The sequence below is a fragment of the Neofelis nebulosa genome, chromosome 4 (assembly GCF_028018385.1).
Source record: "Neofelis nebulosa isolate mNeoNeb1 chromosome 4, mNeoNeb1.pri, whole genome shotgun sequence".
In the NCBI taxonomy this organism is placed as follows: Eukaryota; Metazoa; Chordata; class Mammalia; order Carnivora; family Felidae; genus Neofelis; species Neofelis nebulosa.
In genome coordinates this window covers 163,151,151-163,169,938 of record NC_080785.1, presented here as the reverse complement: position 1 = coordinate 163,169,938, position 18,788 = coordinate 163,151,151, and the positions used below count along the sequence as shown (strand labels likewise).

Here is an 18,788-nt window from a genome sequence, read left to right as displayed (position 1 = left end):
GGAAATTTGAGCCTTGAGTGTATAAATAGTTCTAACACGGTGAGATTCGCTGCTACCATCAAGAGAATGATTATAAGACGAAAAGAAACCCGAGAACTGGGTTCTGGGACACTGAAACAGTTGGAAGTTGGGAAATGTGGATCGTTAGACTCCAGTTGGGCACCACCGCCATAACCGTCTAAACTCGAGAACTACATCTCCCAGAATCCTCTCTGCCCCAGGCTTCCGAGTTAGAAGCCGCCTTTGAAGTCCCGCGAGAGTTAGAAGGCGGAAGTGAAGCGGAAGCCATTGCTCTCGGGAGGCGATTGCGGCTATACACATGGGCAGAGGAGGCGTCCATTGCGGCTTTCTCCCGGTTGTTGGGGGCTCTCCACTTCCCCGCTACAGACCGCACCTGCTGTATGAACTTGACGTCCTTTCAGCGGCAGCTTCCGTGACCTCCATTCCACCCAATTCTAACGTCAGCCTTGTAAGCCCCAATTTCCTCACTTAACCCTTTACCCTCGGTCTTCCCGAGGACACGAAAGGCCCATAAGGCAGGGAGGAGTAATTGGGGACAGAGACCTGGGACCGGAAAGCCAGGCAGCCCGGTGAGGAGTGTGCTTTAGACTCTGATCAACGACATGAAATGCTGGTACGCGAGGACTGAAATTTAGGACCGCTGTGTTTAGGACAAGGGGAGGCACTGATGATCTGGTTTAAAAAAAAAAAAAAAAAAGACCCCTTGGGGTGGAGAGGGAGAGGCCCCGCCCAGGTGAATTCAGGACTTTATGGTGGGGTCTGTCCGGAACGGGAGACCGGGAGGGTAATACCTTCCTTTTCTTTTGCGGTCCGTTTTGTCCAATATTAATAGAGGCACACCGGCTTCCTATTAACATTTGTATTAAATGTTAAATCTTATATTTAAAACTTTTCCGTGAACTTCCCTGTTATTTTAGTTGACTGGTGTAAACAGCCTATAACTGGATTTAAAAGTTCACTTCAAAAAAAAAGTTCACCTCATCGTTCTGTTATTTAACCTGAGAGTTAGTCCATTAACATTTATTGTGATTACTATTTTGCATTGATTTTTACTATCTTATTGTGGTTGCTATTTATCCTTTTCCTTTCAAATATTTTTTAATTGGAATATAAAACATGCAAAAAAAAAAGTATGAAAACACTCTTTGCAAAAAAAAAAAAAAAAATGAAAACACACACTCTTAAAAGGACAGTGGTAAAGCGAATCTACAAACCAGACCAAGAAGGAGATTATGAAACATCGAACCTGTGTGGTCATTCCTGCATCCCCCTCATTCCCCATAAATTCCTTTAAGGATTTTACTGTTTATATGTTTTTCCAAAAATGCATTTCCTAATTTGGTAATTATTTGTGAATGGACTCACTCAAGTGCTTTCAGAGACATTCTTTTTTCCATTAATGCAAGTACACTTTTTAAAAATTTTTTAATGTTTATTTTTGAGAAAGACTGTGTGAGCGGGGGAGGGGCAAAGAGAAGGAGACAGAATCGAAGCAGGCTCCTGGCTCCAAGCTGATTCGGGGCTGGAACTCACAAACCGTGAGATCATGACCTGAATGGAAGTCTACCGCTTAACCGACTGAGCTGCCCAGGCACCTCTGCAAGTACACTTTTTTTTTTTTTTTTTAATTTTTTTTTCAACGTTTTTTATTTTTATTTTTGGGACAGAGAGACAGAGCATGAACGGGGGAGGGGCAGAGAGAGGGAGACACAGAATCGGAAACAGGCTCCAGGCTCCAAGCCATCAGCCCAGAGCCTGACGCGGGGCTCGAACTCACGGACCGGACCGCGAGATCGTGACCTGGCTGAAGTCGGACGCTTAACCAACTGCGCCACCCAGGCGCCCCAGTACACTTTTTAATTTAGAGATTTTTAAGTACCTTGTAGATGAAGTGCATACACTTACCCATTCTTTTTCAGACACTTCATGGCTTAAATTTTAGGGTCAGTTTAGAGTTCCCGATACTTGCGTTTTCTTTTTCCTTTTTTTTTTTTTTTTTTTTAAGTTTATTTGTTTAGAGAGAAAGAAGAGTGAGAGCATGGGAAGGGCAGAGAGAGACAGGGAGAAAGAGAATCCCAAGCAGGCTCCGTGCTGTCAGCACGAGCTTGAAGCGGGACTGGACCTCATGAACCCTGAGATCATTACCTGAGCTGAAACCAAGAGTGACACTTAACCGACTTAGCCACCCGGGCACCCATGGAGTTTTTATTTCAAGTTGTGTTGAATATGTATGTGAATTTTTATAATGTTGGCATTATTTCATTGAATCTTACAATTTTATTATATCTATTTATTGATATAGAATGTTTGCTTGTATATTCTACAATGCTTTTCAATGAAGTTTCAAAGGATTTAAGGAGTTGGGGCGGCTGGGTGGCTCAGCTGGTTGAGTGTCCCACTTCAGCTCAGGTCATGATCTTGTGGTTCATGAGTTCAAGCCCCACATCCAACTCTGTGCTGACAGCTCAGAGCCTGGACCCTGCTTCAAACTCTGTGTCTCCCTCTCTCTCTGCCCCTCCCCTGCTCCCACTCTGTCTCTATCAGAAGTGAATAAATGTTAAAATTTTAATAAATACAGGATTTAAGGAGTGTGTGTGTGTGTGTGAGAGAGAGAGAGAGAGGGAGAGTTTTGTTGTTAGATTTATTTGTAGGATCTTTGTTTTTAGTGCTTAGGAATTTTTTTTTTCCCCAAGGGCTTGGTGTATTGAATTTGGGTTGGTTTTTGTGTAGTGTTTTGAATGTTCTTCATAGACAGTTTTATCCTCTGTAGAATAAATAGTAACTACTTTTATTTTCCATTTGCATCATTCATTTTTTATTATTTACTTTGCTGGACTCGCTGGAGACTTCTGGTATCATTGAATGGAGTTTGGGCAGCAAACTCTAAGTAGTCCCATTTTTTCCCCCCCAACCTTGAAGATAATTGACTTTTTATGTTGGTCGAAGCTTTTTTTTTTTTTTTTTTAAAGATAGTAAAGGAAACTCCCTTCTTTTCCTAGTTTAAGAGTTTTTTCTCGGGGCGCCTGGGTGGCTCAGTCGGTTAAGCGGCCGACTTCAGCTCAGGTCATGATCTCGCGGTCCGTGAGGGCTGTGAGTTCCAGCCTCGCATCAGGCTCTGTGCTGACAGCTTGGAGCCTGGAGCCTGTTTCAGATTCTGTGTCTCCCTCTCTCTGACCCTCCCCTGTTCATGCTCTCTCTGTGTCTCAAAAATAAATAAATGTTAAAAAAAAAAAATTTAATAAAAAAAAAAAAAAGAGTTTTTTCTCATGAAAGGTTTAGGCTTTTAACAAGTGAATTTTTTTTTTTCTGGAATCTGCTTTGATATCTGTTTATCTGTATATTTCTAGTACCTTAAACAGTGCCTGACTTGTGGTACTACTGTTGTGCATTGAATGCATGAGTGAATAGTGTGATTTTCTTACTTGTCTGGTAATGTGGCAAATTAAATCAATTGGTTTTCTAATGATTCATGACATTTGCGTTGGTAAATAACTTACTTGTAAAGGTAGGCACTACTGTATCATTTTTGGCTTCCATTTGCTAGTGTGTCTGGAGATTTGGATCCGTGTTTGAGTAAAATTGGCTTGTAATTTTCCTTTTCTGCTTCAGGTTTATGCCAGTCTCATAAAATGGGGTGGGAATATTCCATTTTTTCTAAACTCTGGAATATTTTGCCTAAGAATAGAATCACTTGTTCTGCAAAAGGGAGCTGCACCAGGAAAAAACCATTTAGGTCTGGGGTTTTCTTTGTGGAAATTTTTTGAGCAGTTGTTTCGTTTCAGTTCCTTTAAAGGTCATAGGGCATCCAAGTTCTTTATTTCTTTATGGTCAGTAAAATTTCTTTAGGGATTTACTCATTCCTTCTAAGGTTTAAATTGTATAGTCAGAGTCGTTAATGTTTTTATTATATTTTTAATGTTTGTTACATCTGTAACATAATCTGGTTTTCCATTCATAGATTTTCCTTTTTTAAAAATAAAATAAGTCCTGCCAGAATTTTGTGAGTTTTGTTTTTCTTAGAGAACTTTTGCCTTGATTGAATGACTTCATCATATGTATGTCTTTCATCTCATAACTTTCTGCTCTTTATAATTTTCTTCCTTTTACTTTTTTGCAGTATTTCTTTCCAGTTTCTAACATTGGATACCTGTCGTGTTCCAAAGAATTTCAGTGTATTTTATTATATTTCAGTTATAAATATTATGTATTATGACTTCTTTGACATGTGAATTATTTAGAATTTTTTTCTTTTTAAATACTCATTCCTGTGACATTTTTCTCGTTACCCTTTGGACACTGTTTGCTAACTTCATTGCATTGTTTTCAGAGATAGATGCCATTTTCTGAGACACGTTGTACCTGTGTGGTTGGAGTTTATAGTAGCTAGGGTATACTGTTTTGTCTCGTTCAGTATGCATATAGTTACTGAATCATCTGCTTGAACCGTGTTAGTGAGACCTCTGGTGGTGGCTTTATCCATGCTCCTTAGACTTCAGTCTTTTTTTATTTTTTTATTTTTTTATTTTTATTTTTTGAGTAGGCTCCATGCCCAGCATGAAGCCCGGTGCGGGACTTGAATTCACCACCCTGAGATTAAGACCTGATATGAGATCAAGAGTTGAACGCTTAATCACCTGAGCCACCCAGGCGTCCCTCTATCTTTGTTTGTGTGTGTGTGTGTGTGTGTGTGTGTGTGTGTATTTGAGGCTGTTAAAACACATATATGTGCGCATATGTATATATACATACATATAGGGTTTTTTTCTTGAATTATACCTCTTCGTTACGTAATACCTCAGTTTTCTCTGAACCTTTTTGCCTTAGTTCTTTCTGCCGGATACTAATGTATTTAAACCAGATTTAAAAGAAAAGTGTGTGTCTTGTATATCTTCTTTTTATTTCCATTCTTGCTATATCTTTATGTTTTAGATGTCTGTTGTAAACAGCATATAGCTTGATTATTTGTTTAAAAATTTTTTTGATGTTTGTTTATTTTTGAGAGAGAGAGAGAGACAAGAGTGTGAGCAGGGGAGGGGCAGAGAGAGAGGGAGACACAGAATCCAAAGCAGACTCCAGGCTCTGAGCTCTCAGCACAGAGTCTGACGCGGGGTTCAAACTCACGAACTGCAAGGTCATAAGCTGAGCCGAAGCTGGACACTTAATGGACTGAGCCACCCAGGCGCCCCTAACTGGGTTGTTTTTAACCTGTTTTGAGAATATCTATATTTTAGTTGAAGTATTTAGTCTATTAAATCTTGTGTGTTAACATATTTGCCTGTTGAATTTGTCCTTTTTCTATTTTTCCTTTCCTCTAGCTTCCTTTGATTTGAATGTTTTTTCATTTCACTTTTTTTCCTCCGTACATTTTGATTTTATATCCATATTCATTTACCTGAAGAGGTTAGCCTTAGAAGAGAGAGCAGACATCTCCTTGTTTGTAATAGGAGAGGAGGAGAGTATCACAGATCGGTTTTGGGAGGAATTTTGTTAGAACTTTATAGAAACCAGAAAGTTAGAAACACTCCTGTTAACTTTTTTTTTTTTTTTTTTTTTTTATTTTTGGGACAGAGAGAGACAGAGCATGAACGGGGGAGGGGCAGAGAGAGAGGGAGACACAGAATCGGAAACAGGCTCCAGGCTCCGAGCCATCAGCCCGGAGCCTGACGCGGGGCTCGAACTCACGGACCGCGAGATCGTGACCTGGCTGAAGTCGGACGCCTAACCGACTGCGCCACCCAGGCGCCCCTCCTGTTAACTTTTTAAAAGTAAAGTATAATTTACCGTGAAGACAGTGCACAGATACTAGATCACTTTGATGAATTTTTTGACAGTTGTGTACATCGTGTAACCACTAGCTAAAAATAAATGTGAAGAGTATTTCAGTTGCCTCAGAAAGTTCCTCTTCTTCAGTTTCTCCATCTCATGCTCTTCCACCGAGGCAGCCGTTTTTTTTTTTTTTACTTCTATCGACTGAAATAAACAAGTTTTGCTAACAACCTAAATAAGTCCACCTACTCGTGGATGTCCTATGACTGGAATCGTAGAGCATTTTTTGTGTATAGTTTGTATTGGTCAATGTCGTGGAGTTTCCACTGTGTTGTGTGTCTCAGTAGTTAGTGTTTGTTCAGTAATATTCCATTGCACATACCACAGTGTGTTTATCTGTTCTGTTGTTGATGGATATTTAGATTGTTTACAGTTTGGGGCTATTATGAAATCAGATTGCTGTGAACATTTTGTATGAGTCTTTGTAATGTGTTTTAAAATTTTTCTCTTGGGGCGCCTGGGTGGCTCAGTCGGTTAAGCGTCCCACTTCGGCTCAGGTCACGATCTCGCAGTCTGTGAGTTCGAGCCCCGCATCGGGCTCTGTGCTGACAGCTCGGAGCCTGAAGCCTGCTTCCGATTCTGTGTCTCCCTCTCTCTCTGACCCTCACCCGTTCATGCTCTGTCTCTCTCTGTCTCAAAAATAAATAAACATTAAAAAAAAATTAAAAAATAAAATTTTTCTCTTGGATAAATATCTATGAGTGGAATGGCTGAGTCAAATGGTAAAGAAACTGGCAAGATGTTGTCCAAAGTAGTTGAACCAGTTCAACCTCAGCCACCCATCCTTGCCAACGTTTGATGTTGGCAGTCTTTTTTATTTTGGCCACTCTAGAGGGTTAAAATGCTGTATCTTTAGTTTTGTTTGCATTCATCTGATAACTGATGACGTTGAATACCTTTTGACAAGTTTGTTACATTTGTCATTACATTTTGTGCTTTAGCTTTTTTTTGTTGAATTGGTTTTTTAATTTTGTTTTATAGGAGTTCTTTATGTAATCTGAATGTATGAGCTCTTTGTGAAGTGTATGTACTACAATTATATTTTTTAAGTGTATCTTGTGAGAGAGACAGAGAGAGAGAGAGAGAGAGGGAGAGGGTGCATGCGTGCACACACACGAGCAGCGGTGAGGGGCAGAAGAGAGGGAGAGTGAGAATCCCAAGCAGGCTCTGTGCACTGTCAGCACGGAGCCCAATGCAGGGGCTTGATCCCATGATCCACAAGATCATGACCTGAACTGGAATCAAGAGCCAGACGCCCCATACTACAAATATTTTTTCCCAATCTGTGGCTTGACTATTCATTTTGTTTAAGGTTTATAGCAGCTTTATACATAATTGCGCAACTGTTTTTTTTGGAATTGAGTTATAATTGACAAAACGTTAGTTTTAGGTGTACAGTGTAATGATTTGATATTTGTGTGTATTGTGAATTGAACACCACAATGAGTCTCTAGTTAACATCATTGCCATACAGAGTTACATTTTTTTTTTCTTGTGATGAAAACTTTCCAGATCTACTCTCTCAGCTACTTTCTTTTTTTTCCCCTGGAAGTATAACAAACACAACGTTACAGTAGTTTGGGTGCAAAAACCTATTCTGTGCTCACAAGTGTAGCTACCATCTGTGACCATACAGTGTGTTACAATATCTTTGATTATATTCCTTATTGTTACCCTTCTCTAGCGACTTTTAAATATATACTACAGTATTAATAACTAGTCACCATGCTGTGCATTGTATCTCCATGATTTACTCATTTTATAACTGGAACTTTGTGCCTTTTGATGCTTTTCACCCATTTCACCCACCCTCTGATTCAGGCAGTCTGTTCTTTGTATCCATGACCTATTTTGTTTTGTTTTTTGAGATTCCACATAGAAGTAAAAATAGATATTTAGCTCTTTCTGTAGGATTTATTTCACTTTGCGCAATGCCCTCAAGGTGAATCTATGCTAGCAAATGGCTAGAGTTCATTTTTTTTTAAAGTTTATTTACTTATTTTGAGAGAGAGAGAGAGTGAGAGAGAGAGAATCCCAAACAGGCTCTGCACTGTCAGTGCAGAGCCCAATGCGGGGCTCTATCTCATGAACCATGAGATCATGACCTGAGCTGAAATCAATAGTTGGATGTTTAACCCACTGAACCATCTGGGCACCCCACTTGTAAGATTCTTTTATGTGTTTCAGATATTAACTCTTTATCAGATATATGATTTGCAAATATTTTTTTGTTAGGTTGCCTTTAAAAAAATTTTTTTTTTAATGTTTATTCATTTTTGAGAGAGAGAGACAGGGCACTAGCAGGGGAGGGGCAGAGAGAGGGGGAGACACAGAATCCAAAGCAGGCCCCAGGCTCTAGCTGTCAGCACAGAGCCTGACATGGGGCTTGAACTCACAAACCATAAGGTCTTGACCTGAAGTCAGACACTTAACCGACTGAGCCACCCAGGCACCACGCCTTTTCATTTTGTTGATGGTTTCCTTTACTGTACAGAAGCTTTTTAGTTTGGTGCAGGCCCACTTATTTTTGCTTTTGTTTTCTTTGTTTTCCGTGTCAAATCAGAATTGGCAAGACCAGTGTCAGGGAGCTTACTGCCTATGTTTTGTTTCAGCTTTGTGGTTTTGGGTCTTACATTCATGTCTTTAATCATTTTGAGTTCATTTTTGTGTATGATGTAACATAGTGGTCCAGTTTCATTCTTTTGCATGTGGCCATCCAGTTGTCCCAACATTATTTATTAAAGAGACTGTCCTTTCCTTGTATATCCTTGGTTCCTTGTCATAAAGTAATTGACTGTGTATATGTGCCTTTATTTCTGGGATCTCATTTCTGTTTCATTGATCTTTGTGTGTTTTATGCTAGACTATTAATTTTCTTCATGATTTTGTTTGAAAATTTGTATTTTTGGTAAAGGCCAATTTAATGATTTATTAATATTCTGTGTCTAGACTAAAATACTGTTGTGTAACTTAAGGTTGTTAAAATATTTTCTATGGTTTTTATGTTGTGGTTTCTGTTTCATCTCAGAAAGGTTTTTAATTCAAGTTGTTGCTTATGCAGTGATAAAAGAATGTAAAGTTCCTGTTAACCCATTGAGTTCTTTCAGTGGCATTTTTTTTTTTTTTTTTTTTTTTTTAAATAATGTCTACACCCAGCGTGGAGCTCAAACTCAGGACCCTGAGATCAAGAGCTACATGGTCTCCCAACTGGAACCAGCCAGGTGCCCTTGGTACCATTTGTTTGTTTAATGTTTGTTTATTTTATTTTATTTTATTTATTTATTTTTTTAATGTTTTTATTTATTTTTGAAGGATAGAGAGACCGAGCATGAGCAGGGGAGGAGCAGAGAGAGAGGGAGACATAGAATTTAAAGCAGGCTCCAGGCTCCGAGCTGTCAGCCCAGAGCCCGACGCGGGGCTTGAACTCACGAACTGGGAGATCATGACCTGAGCCGAAGTCGGACGCTTAGCTGACTGAGCCACCCAGGCGCCCCTAATGTTTGTTTATTTTTGAGAGAGAGCACACATGTGAGCTGAGGAGGGGTAGAATGAGAGGGGACAGAGGATCTGAAGCAGGCTCTATCCAGTCTCTGAGCTGTCAGGACAGAGCCTGATGCAGGGCTCAAACTCATGAATCATGAGATCATGACCTGAGCCAAAGTGGGACGCTTAACCACTCAGTACCATTTGTTAAAAAGACTGCTTTCCCTACTGAATTGCTTTGTTCTCTTAATGAAAATCGTTTGTACACATGTAGGTTTGTTTCTGACTCTGTTCTGTTCTAATGACCTGTTTGTCTGTTACTTATTCCATCCATTACTGTGATAAAGTTAGTACAAATCCTCTACGTTTGTTTTTCTTTCTTAACATTGTTCCTGCTCCTCTAGATCTTTTGCATTTTGGTTCACATTTTAGATTTGGTCTGTAAACTCTTTTTTTTTTGGGGGGGGGGGATTACTGTGAAATGAAAATAAGATTACTTGTTGAAAGTGTAATGATGAGACAGTTTTTGATTTGGGAAAAACTGGCAAGATTTCTACACAGTTTTTAGGCGACTGGAAGGTCAGGTTGCCTGGTAGGCTTTTCTTGAATATAAATACTCCTTTTGCAGCTGAGTTTGGGAGGTTACCAGTTGTGTGCAGACTGGTCTTGCCAATTACCTTCAGAGAGGAGGTGAATGGTTGGAATGAATCATCCAAGGTTGGTCCTTTGGCTGGTAGGAATTATATGGGCAGAGAGTCATAGAAGTGACGGATATTGGGGCGCCTGGGTGGCACAGTCGGTTAAGCGTCCGACTTCAGCCAGGTCACGATCTCGCGGTCCGTGAGTTCGAGCCCCGCGTCAGGCTCTGGGCTGATGGCTCGGAGCCTGGAGCCTGTTTCCGATTCTGTGTCTCCCTCTCTCTCTGCCCCTCCCCCATTCATGCTATGTCTCTCTCTGTCCCAAAAATAAATTAAAAAAAAAAAAAAAACGTTGAGAAGTGACGGATATTGATGATGACTTCCCGCTGGGTAGGCGGGGTGGTGAGAGGAGGAATTTGCTGTTAGAGAGCAAGATGGAAGCAGCATGGGTGGCCTGGAATCCTCTCTCAAGTGAGAGAGGTCGTGTGAGAAGAGTGTTGGAGAAGAGATTTTTGTTCAGAGAGATTTTGGAATCATTGCCTGCGAGGTGAAGCTGATTCCAGTGATGACACGGCCTGGGCTGTGGCCAGGGTGTGTGTGTGGGTGTGGAGTGAGTGGCCAAAAGGCACTGGAGGTTGGAACGCGTGGCTATAGGTGGACCGACCCCACGGCTACTAGAACCATCCTAAACCATGGTAAGCCTTGAAGTTGAAAGGAAGACAAGTCTGGAGCCCAAGTGTTTAACAAGTAAAGGAGTCTGATGGAGTTGTGCTTGGCAATAGATCACACGGGAGAGTGGATCTGAATCTTATTAGGCACATCAGGGACCTTCTCCACATTGGCCCAGAGGACTCACCTGAGTAAGATAAAGGCCCAAGATCAGACAGAACTTGCTGCTCCAAAGAAGAGATGGTGGAAAACCAAAGTCAGAATTGTCCTGTGAGCGGAGAGGTGGGAAGTCTTTGTCCTACTGGTCTTTTTCTCATTTACTACAGATGCCTGCTCGAAGAGTCCCGTGACAGCGAGAGGGAAGCCTCCTGCTGCCAGTGCCCTATTCTGGCAGATTGACTGTCGTTCTCACAGGATGGCAGCTCCTGGTCTGTCTCCCACGTGTGGTAAGTTCCTGGGGTGATAATGAGTGCCCTCAGAAGTCGTGCGTAAGTGGCCCCTGGACTTCCCGGAGATCAGGGGTGTGCATGGCTAGGGGGAGGTCTGCCAGGAAGGGTGGAGGAACTGACAAGGGGTGGGGGCAGAGTCGTGGGAGCCCCCCACGTGACTGTCTGACTTGTGGGTTTGGGTGAAGTAGGGATTGTGTGTGGTTGGTATGTAAGGAAAGACAGGTCGTGGGTAACCCTGTTACCTATTTATTATTACTGTTATCGTTATTATTAAATATTTTATCTGTAAGTAATCTCTACTCCCAGCATGAAGCTCAGACTCAGCCCTGATATCAAGAGTTGTGTGCTCTACTGACTGAGCCTGCCAGACACCCCTGTTTTGTTTTGTTTTGTTAGTTATATTTGTTATTTATCCCGTATTACTGTGAAAAATCTGAGCCAAGTAAACGCTCTCCCTGCTAGAGCTTTAATTTCTTCACTCATTGGTTGAGAGCATGTATTGCTTTTTTATGGGTATGTCAGCCTGCTGTCCTTTCCCCTGTCTCTGAGTGGGGCAGGGCCCCTCTGGCCTGTTACAAGACATGGTGTGTGTGAGACAGACGAGGATAGGCACTGCACACCACACCTAGCATACTTGCAGTTGCATGGGCAGCTTCCTGATCTGTGAGTGTCGGGCAGGCTTTAATCCTCATGGATCCACTCCTCTCCAGCTGCGTCCATACAGGACCCTGCCTATATCCAGGAGTCAGAGATTCATCCCTCCAGAGACCATTCCTGTCCCCGTCCCCAGGATGTGGACCTGTTTGCTTGCAGTGGCCTGGAGCCTCCTGTGCCAACCAGTGTGGGTTCTCAGGTAGAAGATCTCTGGGCCCCTGGGGGTGGGAGAGGCACTTCCCTAGGATGCCCCCAGTGCCACCTGTTAGAGTTCTTTTAGAGCCTCACCCAGGCTGATCACTGCCTGATCAGGGCACAGGAGAGAAAGCCAGAGACAGGTGCAAGGCCGTCCTGGTATCAGGGACGTAAGGGGAAATGACTAACGTAGCAGGTGTTTCTCTCATAATACAACTCAGAATGCTCAGGCCAGGCTAGAAGTGGAGAGATTTGGTCCCAGGTCAGCAGTGTTGCATGTGATGCGATGAGATCACCTCCTAGTGAAGAGTCCCCAGAGCCACATCTGGAAGTCCTGTGTTCAGAGTCTCTCATGCCCAGCCTCAGTCCATCTCTGTGGACACAGACGGGATGGTTTCTTACTGACCCCAAATATGTGTGGTGATTCAGGAGTCAGTGACTTTCCAGGACGTTGCTGTGGACTTTACTGAAAAGGAATGGCCCTTGCTGGATTCTTCACAGAGAAAACTGTACAAAGATGTGATGTTGGAGAACTATAGCAACCTTGCTTCAGTGGGTAAGGCTGGACTCATTTCTCTGTTCATGTGGCAGATGTTTTTGTTTTAAGTACTTGCTGTGACCCAGGGACTGTGGGGATTTGGAACACAATGTGAACAAACCGTCCTGATACCCCCCCGCCCCCCATGGTGACCCCCAATGGTTGCCGAGACCTGCCCATTGCATTGACCGTGGAGGTCAGCAAGTGTGTCTGAGCCTGGGCATAGGTTTCTGAGTTGAGCAATCTTCATTCTTTTGAAGGGCAAAGCGTGTCGGTGTTTGTGGCTTTGTGTTTTATGAAAGCCTTTCACTGTGTTTCTTAGAAATTGGGCACCACCATTTCGCTGCTCCTAAGTCAGACTTGTCCACCTTCAGAGCACTGAAGATCAAAACATTGACCCCAGCCTAACGGAAGGGGTTGTCCTCTGCACGATCCTCCCCCAACATGTGTCTTTCCCCGTGAGTAGGGTATCAGGTGGGCAAACCCAGCCTTATCTCCCACTTGGAACAAGAAGAGGAGCTGAGGACAGAGGAGAGGGGACTTCACCGAGCCACATCTCCCGGTAAGCACCAGGCAGACATGGGTGCTTCTGGGCACCTGCTTTACTCACTGATGCCGGGCAGGGAGGTCCATGAGGAAATGTCAGCCAGGGAAATCTGAGAATGCCCCGTCTCCATTTTCGCACAAGTCCTTTGGTCTCACTGTCCTCTCCTATGTATGTACGTCTGTGTTTCTTCCTTTTCTCTTCCTTTTATCTATCTGCTGACTGACTTATTCACTTACTGGTTTACTTACTTTCCACTGAGATACTAACTGTTAGTTTCAGATGTACAACATAGTGACTCAATTTTTGTATGTATTGCAAAGGGATCACCACAGTAAATCTGATTAACATCCGTCACCACACAGGTATAGGACAATTTTTTTCTTGTGATGAGAACTTTTAAGATTTACTGTCCTAACAACTTTTTTGTTAAATTTATTTTGAGAGAACGAGTTGGGGAGGGGTGGAGAAAGCGTGAGGGAGAGAGAATCCCAAGCGGACTCTGCACTCTCAGCGCAGAGCCCGACGTGGGACTCGATTCCGTGAACCATGAGACCATGACCTGAGCCGAAATCAAGAGTCAGACATTTAACCAGCTAAGCCACCCCACTCCCCTCTTAGCAATTTTCAGTATAATACAGACTTATTAATTACAGTCACCATGCTGTACCCTACAGCCCAGGACTGACTTGTTTCCCAACTGGAAGTTTGTACCTTTTGACCCCCTTCACACCTATTTTGCCCACCCACCACCTCTGACAACCATCACAGTCTGTTCTCTGTATCCACGAGCTCAGTTCTTGTGTTTTGTTTTGTTTTGGGGGGTGGTAGTTGTTTTGTTTTGTTTTGTTTTGTTTTGTTTTGTTTTGTTTTTTTTAGATTCTACACAGAAGTGAGATCATGCAGTCTGTCTGTCTCCGTCTTATCTTAGCATTATGCCCTCAAGACCCATCTGTGTGGTTGAGTGGGAAGAGTTCCTTCTTTTTATTCTTTTACGGCTGAATAATAATCTACTGTGTGTATACACACATTTTCTTTATTCATCTGTCAGAGGACACTTAGATTGATTCCATACCTTGGCTATTGTAAATAGTGTTGTTGTGAACATGGGGGTGTGGATATCTTTTCAAGGTAGTGTTTTTGCTTTCTTTGGGTAAATCCCCAGAAGCAGAATCGCTGGGCTTCGTGTGTAAATTTGACCTGTCCACGTGAGCTTTGTCCCATTCTTTCATACTCTGCACCCCTGATTGTACCCTTCTGTTGTTATCCGTGTTACTCTTTGAAGAGTTATTCCTTAGTGAATCTAGGTAAGTGTCTCCTCCGCCATCACCAGGTATCTCACAGAGCCACATTGCACAGGCATTTTTATCCCCATGTGTGTTCTTCCTTTCAACATCACTTTTCCTTCTTTAAGGTTAGTTTTGCAAAGAAATCCCCCTGTTTTCATCAGCTGTCATCTCACTGTTTTCTTTCTCCAGCCAACATTTCTTTCCTCAGGTTAATATTTTTCCAATTTGTTGCAGATTGGGAGACTCCATCTAAAAGCAAATGGTCCATTCTCATGGAAGACATTTTTGGCAAGGAAACACCCCGTGGTGTGACAGTGGTAAGGTTTTCTTGGGATGATCCCTGGTTTTCCGGATGGGAGAAGGCTGGGGCAGCCTGTTAGAAAAGCAGCTCAGGAACCAGCGAGTGGTATTCCCTGAGAGGCACCTGTTTCAGACACTGTTTCCCACAGCTTTGGGGGAAAACCCTAAACCTAGCCTCAGATAATGAGCGTTGGGGTTCGATTCAGGTTTAAACAGTAAACAGTAAAAGCTTTGTGAACGTTACTCATGTGGGGCCTCAGGGCGTAGCCTCCACCGTTTCATTTGCTAGACCCCAAGTGGGACGTGAACAGTACTGTTGCACTCCAGTCACAGCATCATTGGTCATAGGACCTGTTTCTACTCCTGTGAGTGTACATGGGGAGGACTGGATGGCTCTTAGGGGCGTGGGGAGCTGTGGGAAATGCCCTAGTCACTCCTCTCTCAATCGGCAGGAAAGAACACGTCTTGGGGAGAAACCCGCCGAGTACACTCACCTGTTTGAAGTCTTCAGCATGGGCACCCACCTTACCCAGCAAATGGGAAGGCACCCTGGCAAGAGGCCCTATCACCGGCGGGACTGTGGGGCGGCCTTTAAGAACAGGTCACCTCTAACCCAACACGTGAGCATTTACAACGGGAGAAAAATGCACGAATGCCACCAGTGCCAAAAAGCCTTCACAACGAGTGCTTCCCTCACGCGGCACAGGAGGATCCACACTGGGGAGAAGCCCTACGAGTGCAGCGCCTGCGGGAAAGCCTTCAATGACCCCTCCGCCCTTCGGAGTCATGCACGAACTCACCTCACGGAGAAGCCCTTTGACTGCAGTCAGTGTGGAAACGCCTTCCGAACCCTCTCCTCCCTGAAGATACACATGAGAGTTCACACTGGGGAGAGACCTTACAAGTGTGATGAGTGTGGGAAGGCGTACGGCAGGAGCTGCCACCTCATTGCACACAAACGGACACACACTGGAGAGCGACCGTATGAATGTCACGACTGTGGGAAAGCCTTCCAGCATCCCTCACACCTCAAAGAGCACGTCCGAAATCACACTGGAGAGAAACCGTACGAATGCACACAGTGTGGGAAAGCCTTCCGATGGAAGTCGAACTTCAACTTGCACAAGAAGAACCACATGGTAGAGAAAACGTACGAGTGTAAAGAATGTGGGAAATCCTTCGGCGATCTCCTGTCACGGAGGAAGCACATGAGAATTCATATTGTGAAGAAACCCATCGAATGTAGACAGTGTGGGAAGGCGTTCAGAAACCAGTCCATCCTGAAGACGCACATGAATTCCCACACCGGAGAGAAGCCGTATGGGTGTGATCTGTGTGGGAAAGCCTTCAGTGCGAGCTCAAACCTGACCACACACAGGAAAATACACACTCAGGAGAGACGCTATGAGTGTGCCGTGTGCGGGAAAGTGTTTGGGGATTACTTGTCCCGGAGGAGGCACATGAGTACTCATCTCGTAAAGAAACGTGTTGAGTGCAGGCAGTGTGGGAAAGCCTTCAGAAACCAGTCCACCCTCAAGACACACATGAGAAGTCACACAGGAGAGAAGCCGTACGAGTGTGATCACTGTGGGAAAGCCTTCAGCATAGGCTCAAACCTGAATGTGCACAGGAGGATACACACCGGGGAGAAGCCCTACGAGTGCCTGGCCTGCGGGAAGGCCTTCAGCGACCACTCATCGCTTCGCAGTCATGTGAAAACTCACCGGGGAGAGAAGCTCTTCGTGTCTTCTGTGTGGAAAAGGCTCCAGTGATGCGTCTGCCTTCAGGGAAACACGAGAGCTCAGACGGGGCCCAGTTGGTGTCATGGCTGGGAAAGACTTGTTTTTCCTCATCACTGTGGGCATTCGCGAGAACTCATGCTAGGGGGCAAAACTATACCTGTGGTATGCAGGAGTCAGGTGCGCATTCAGCTCTTAAAAATAAAAAATGAGAACTTAGGGAGAGAGACCGTAGCTTGGTATTTTATGTCAGAATGACCTTAGCACCACCAGCACCTTCTGGGCATACGAGCGAGCGCACCAGGGACTTACTGGTCTCACACCGTATTCTTGATGAACAAAATCATACTAAAGAGAAAAACCTATAAAATAGGAATGTGGGAAAGTCTATAAGAGAGGTCAGCAAACTGGCCGACTGTCTATTTTTGTATGGCTTGCAAACTAAGAATAGTTGATAACATTTTTAAAGAAGAAAAACATGTGGCAAACACCACATGTGACTCACAGAGCCTAAAACACCTACTTTCTGGCCCTTTACAGAAAAACCCAGCCAGCCCTTGGTCTACAGGAACAGTTCTAACCCGGTGGTGATTTTGCTTATCTGGAGACATTTTTTATTGTGAAAACTGGGCGGGGGGTGGGGTGCTACTGGCACATAATGCCCGGGAGCCCCTGCAGGAGAGAATTATGTGGCCCCAAATGTCAGTATTGCTGAGGTTGAGAAACCATGGCCTACAACAATCGCTCAGTTTTTATGAAACGTACTCACACTAGGAGACATTTCTGTTTAAAACTTCAAAAAGCCTAGCCAATGGAATTCTTTCAGGAAACGTGAGAACCCACACCGCGGACGGCCCGCGTGTGGAGATGATTTTAGCCGCAGCCCCCTCGTTTGTGCTCATGAGAATTCATACCCTGATGGAATTTTCTAGTGAATCATGAAATTGCATTTGTCAGTCTTTCATCATGAAAACAGACCCTCACTCATTAATTTGTAGTCCTTATTCTTAAGATCATGCTCCTCTAACACTTGGGCTTCATTACAGGTTTGTATATAGTATTATTATAATTCCATCCTTGATATGTGTTCATTTCCTTTTGGATAACTCCCTTGACCAGTGGACTGTTTGGCATTGTGTTAAATGCTATGTAACATGTGGGTATTTTTAGTACCTGTTTGTTACGAGTGTCTAAGTCAGATGCGTTGCTATCAGGGCATGATGTCTTCATCAGATGGATCCTCTGGAATGTTCTGGGCCTCCTGTCCCTGCAGGAGTGACATACACTTCTCGTTGCTCTCCCGGTGTCTCATCTTTCACATCAAGAAAATCCAAGTTTTGTCAGATTACTAAGATACCCTAGTTTTAGAAGTCTCTTAATGAGTTTTCCACAACTATTACAGTCTTTATGTCACAGCCTGGCCATTGACCGATAAGCAGATGTCACTGTATGGGCTGTTGACAAGAGAGCTCTTGAAAAGGGATTTTTCTTACCTGCATTCTTCTACAGATTTTGTTTTTGCTCTTTTCCCTACTTCTCATCTTGCAAGGAGACCAAGTACCTAGTGTTCAAAGATACGTCTTTTGACCATGAGGCTGCAAGCCACAGGCTAAAGAGGATCCTGCAGAAAAGGCACAATGATCCTGGCCCCTCCAGTCACTTCTTTGTCTACACTAGCCGTGGATATATTATTTCCAGACTTCCTATTACATGAGAAAAAAATAAATAAAACTTGTTATTGGCTTAAGCTGCTTTGGATATTTCATTGTTTATGAATTTAATAATTTTTTATTGGTGGGGGAGGGTTCTGTTACTCCCAAGTGGATGCGATCTGTAATACGTGCATCGAGTCATTGGTAAGGTTTTATAGCTGCTGTGTGTGGACATAATCTGCTTATACTTTTAATTGTTGAATATGGGTTTTTTTGTTTTTCTTTTACATCTTTAATCCATGTTTTAAAATTGTGTTTCAAGTCTCCGATACGCTTAAGTATTTATTTTCTTGATTTGAAGTGTCTCAGTCTTTACTGAAGCCCCAAGAAGCAGATACCATCATGATCTCCCTTTTGCATAAGGAGAATCTAAGGCAAGCAAGATTAGGTTGCTTGTCTGAGTTCAACCCACAAACAAGTAGTAGTGCTTCTGTGTCGGGCTCTGTTCTGTCTGTGCCCCACATCTGTAGCAGCAAATTGGGATTTTTGCCTTCACGGTGCTTTCTTTCCGCTTAGGGTAAGGCACCCCATAAACAAATGAGTCTGTAAATACATTGTATACTGCAAGGTGGTTAACGCAGTGGAGGAAAAGCTAAGCATGGTGATGATGAGACAATGTGGGGGTTCAGAGCTGTTGGGTGGAAATCCTTCACCTTAGGGGGCATTTGAGCAGAGATGTAAACTGACAGCACCATGTTGTAATCTGGGGTGGAGCACCCTTGGCAGTTCAA

The 18,788-nt window shown here is 43.4% G+C and overlaps 1 protein-coding gene across 1 annotated transcript; it reads left to right on the top strand.

The window, feature by feature from the left end:
- The first annotated feature begins 272 nt into the window (after window positions 1–272).
- On the top strand, window positions 273–18,092 carry ZNF317 (zinc finger protein 317). Its single transcript, XM_058728873.1, has 7 exons — window positions 273–469; window positions 10,964–11,083; window positions 11,797–11,939; window positions 12,365–12,491; window positions 12,940–13,035; window positions 14,541–14,623; window positions 15,059–18,092. Exons 2-7 carry the CDS (start codon window positions 11,053–11,055, stop codon window positions 16,376–16,378), a joined length of 1,800 nt encoding a protein of 599 aa, XP_058584856.1. The 5' UTR covers window positions 273–469; window positions 10,964–11,052; the 3' UTR covers window positions 16,379–18,092.
- Window positions 18,093–18,788: the final 696 nt, after the last annotated feature.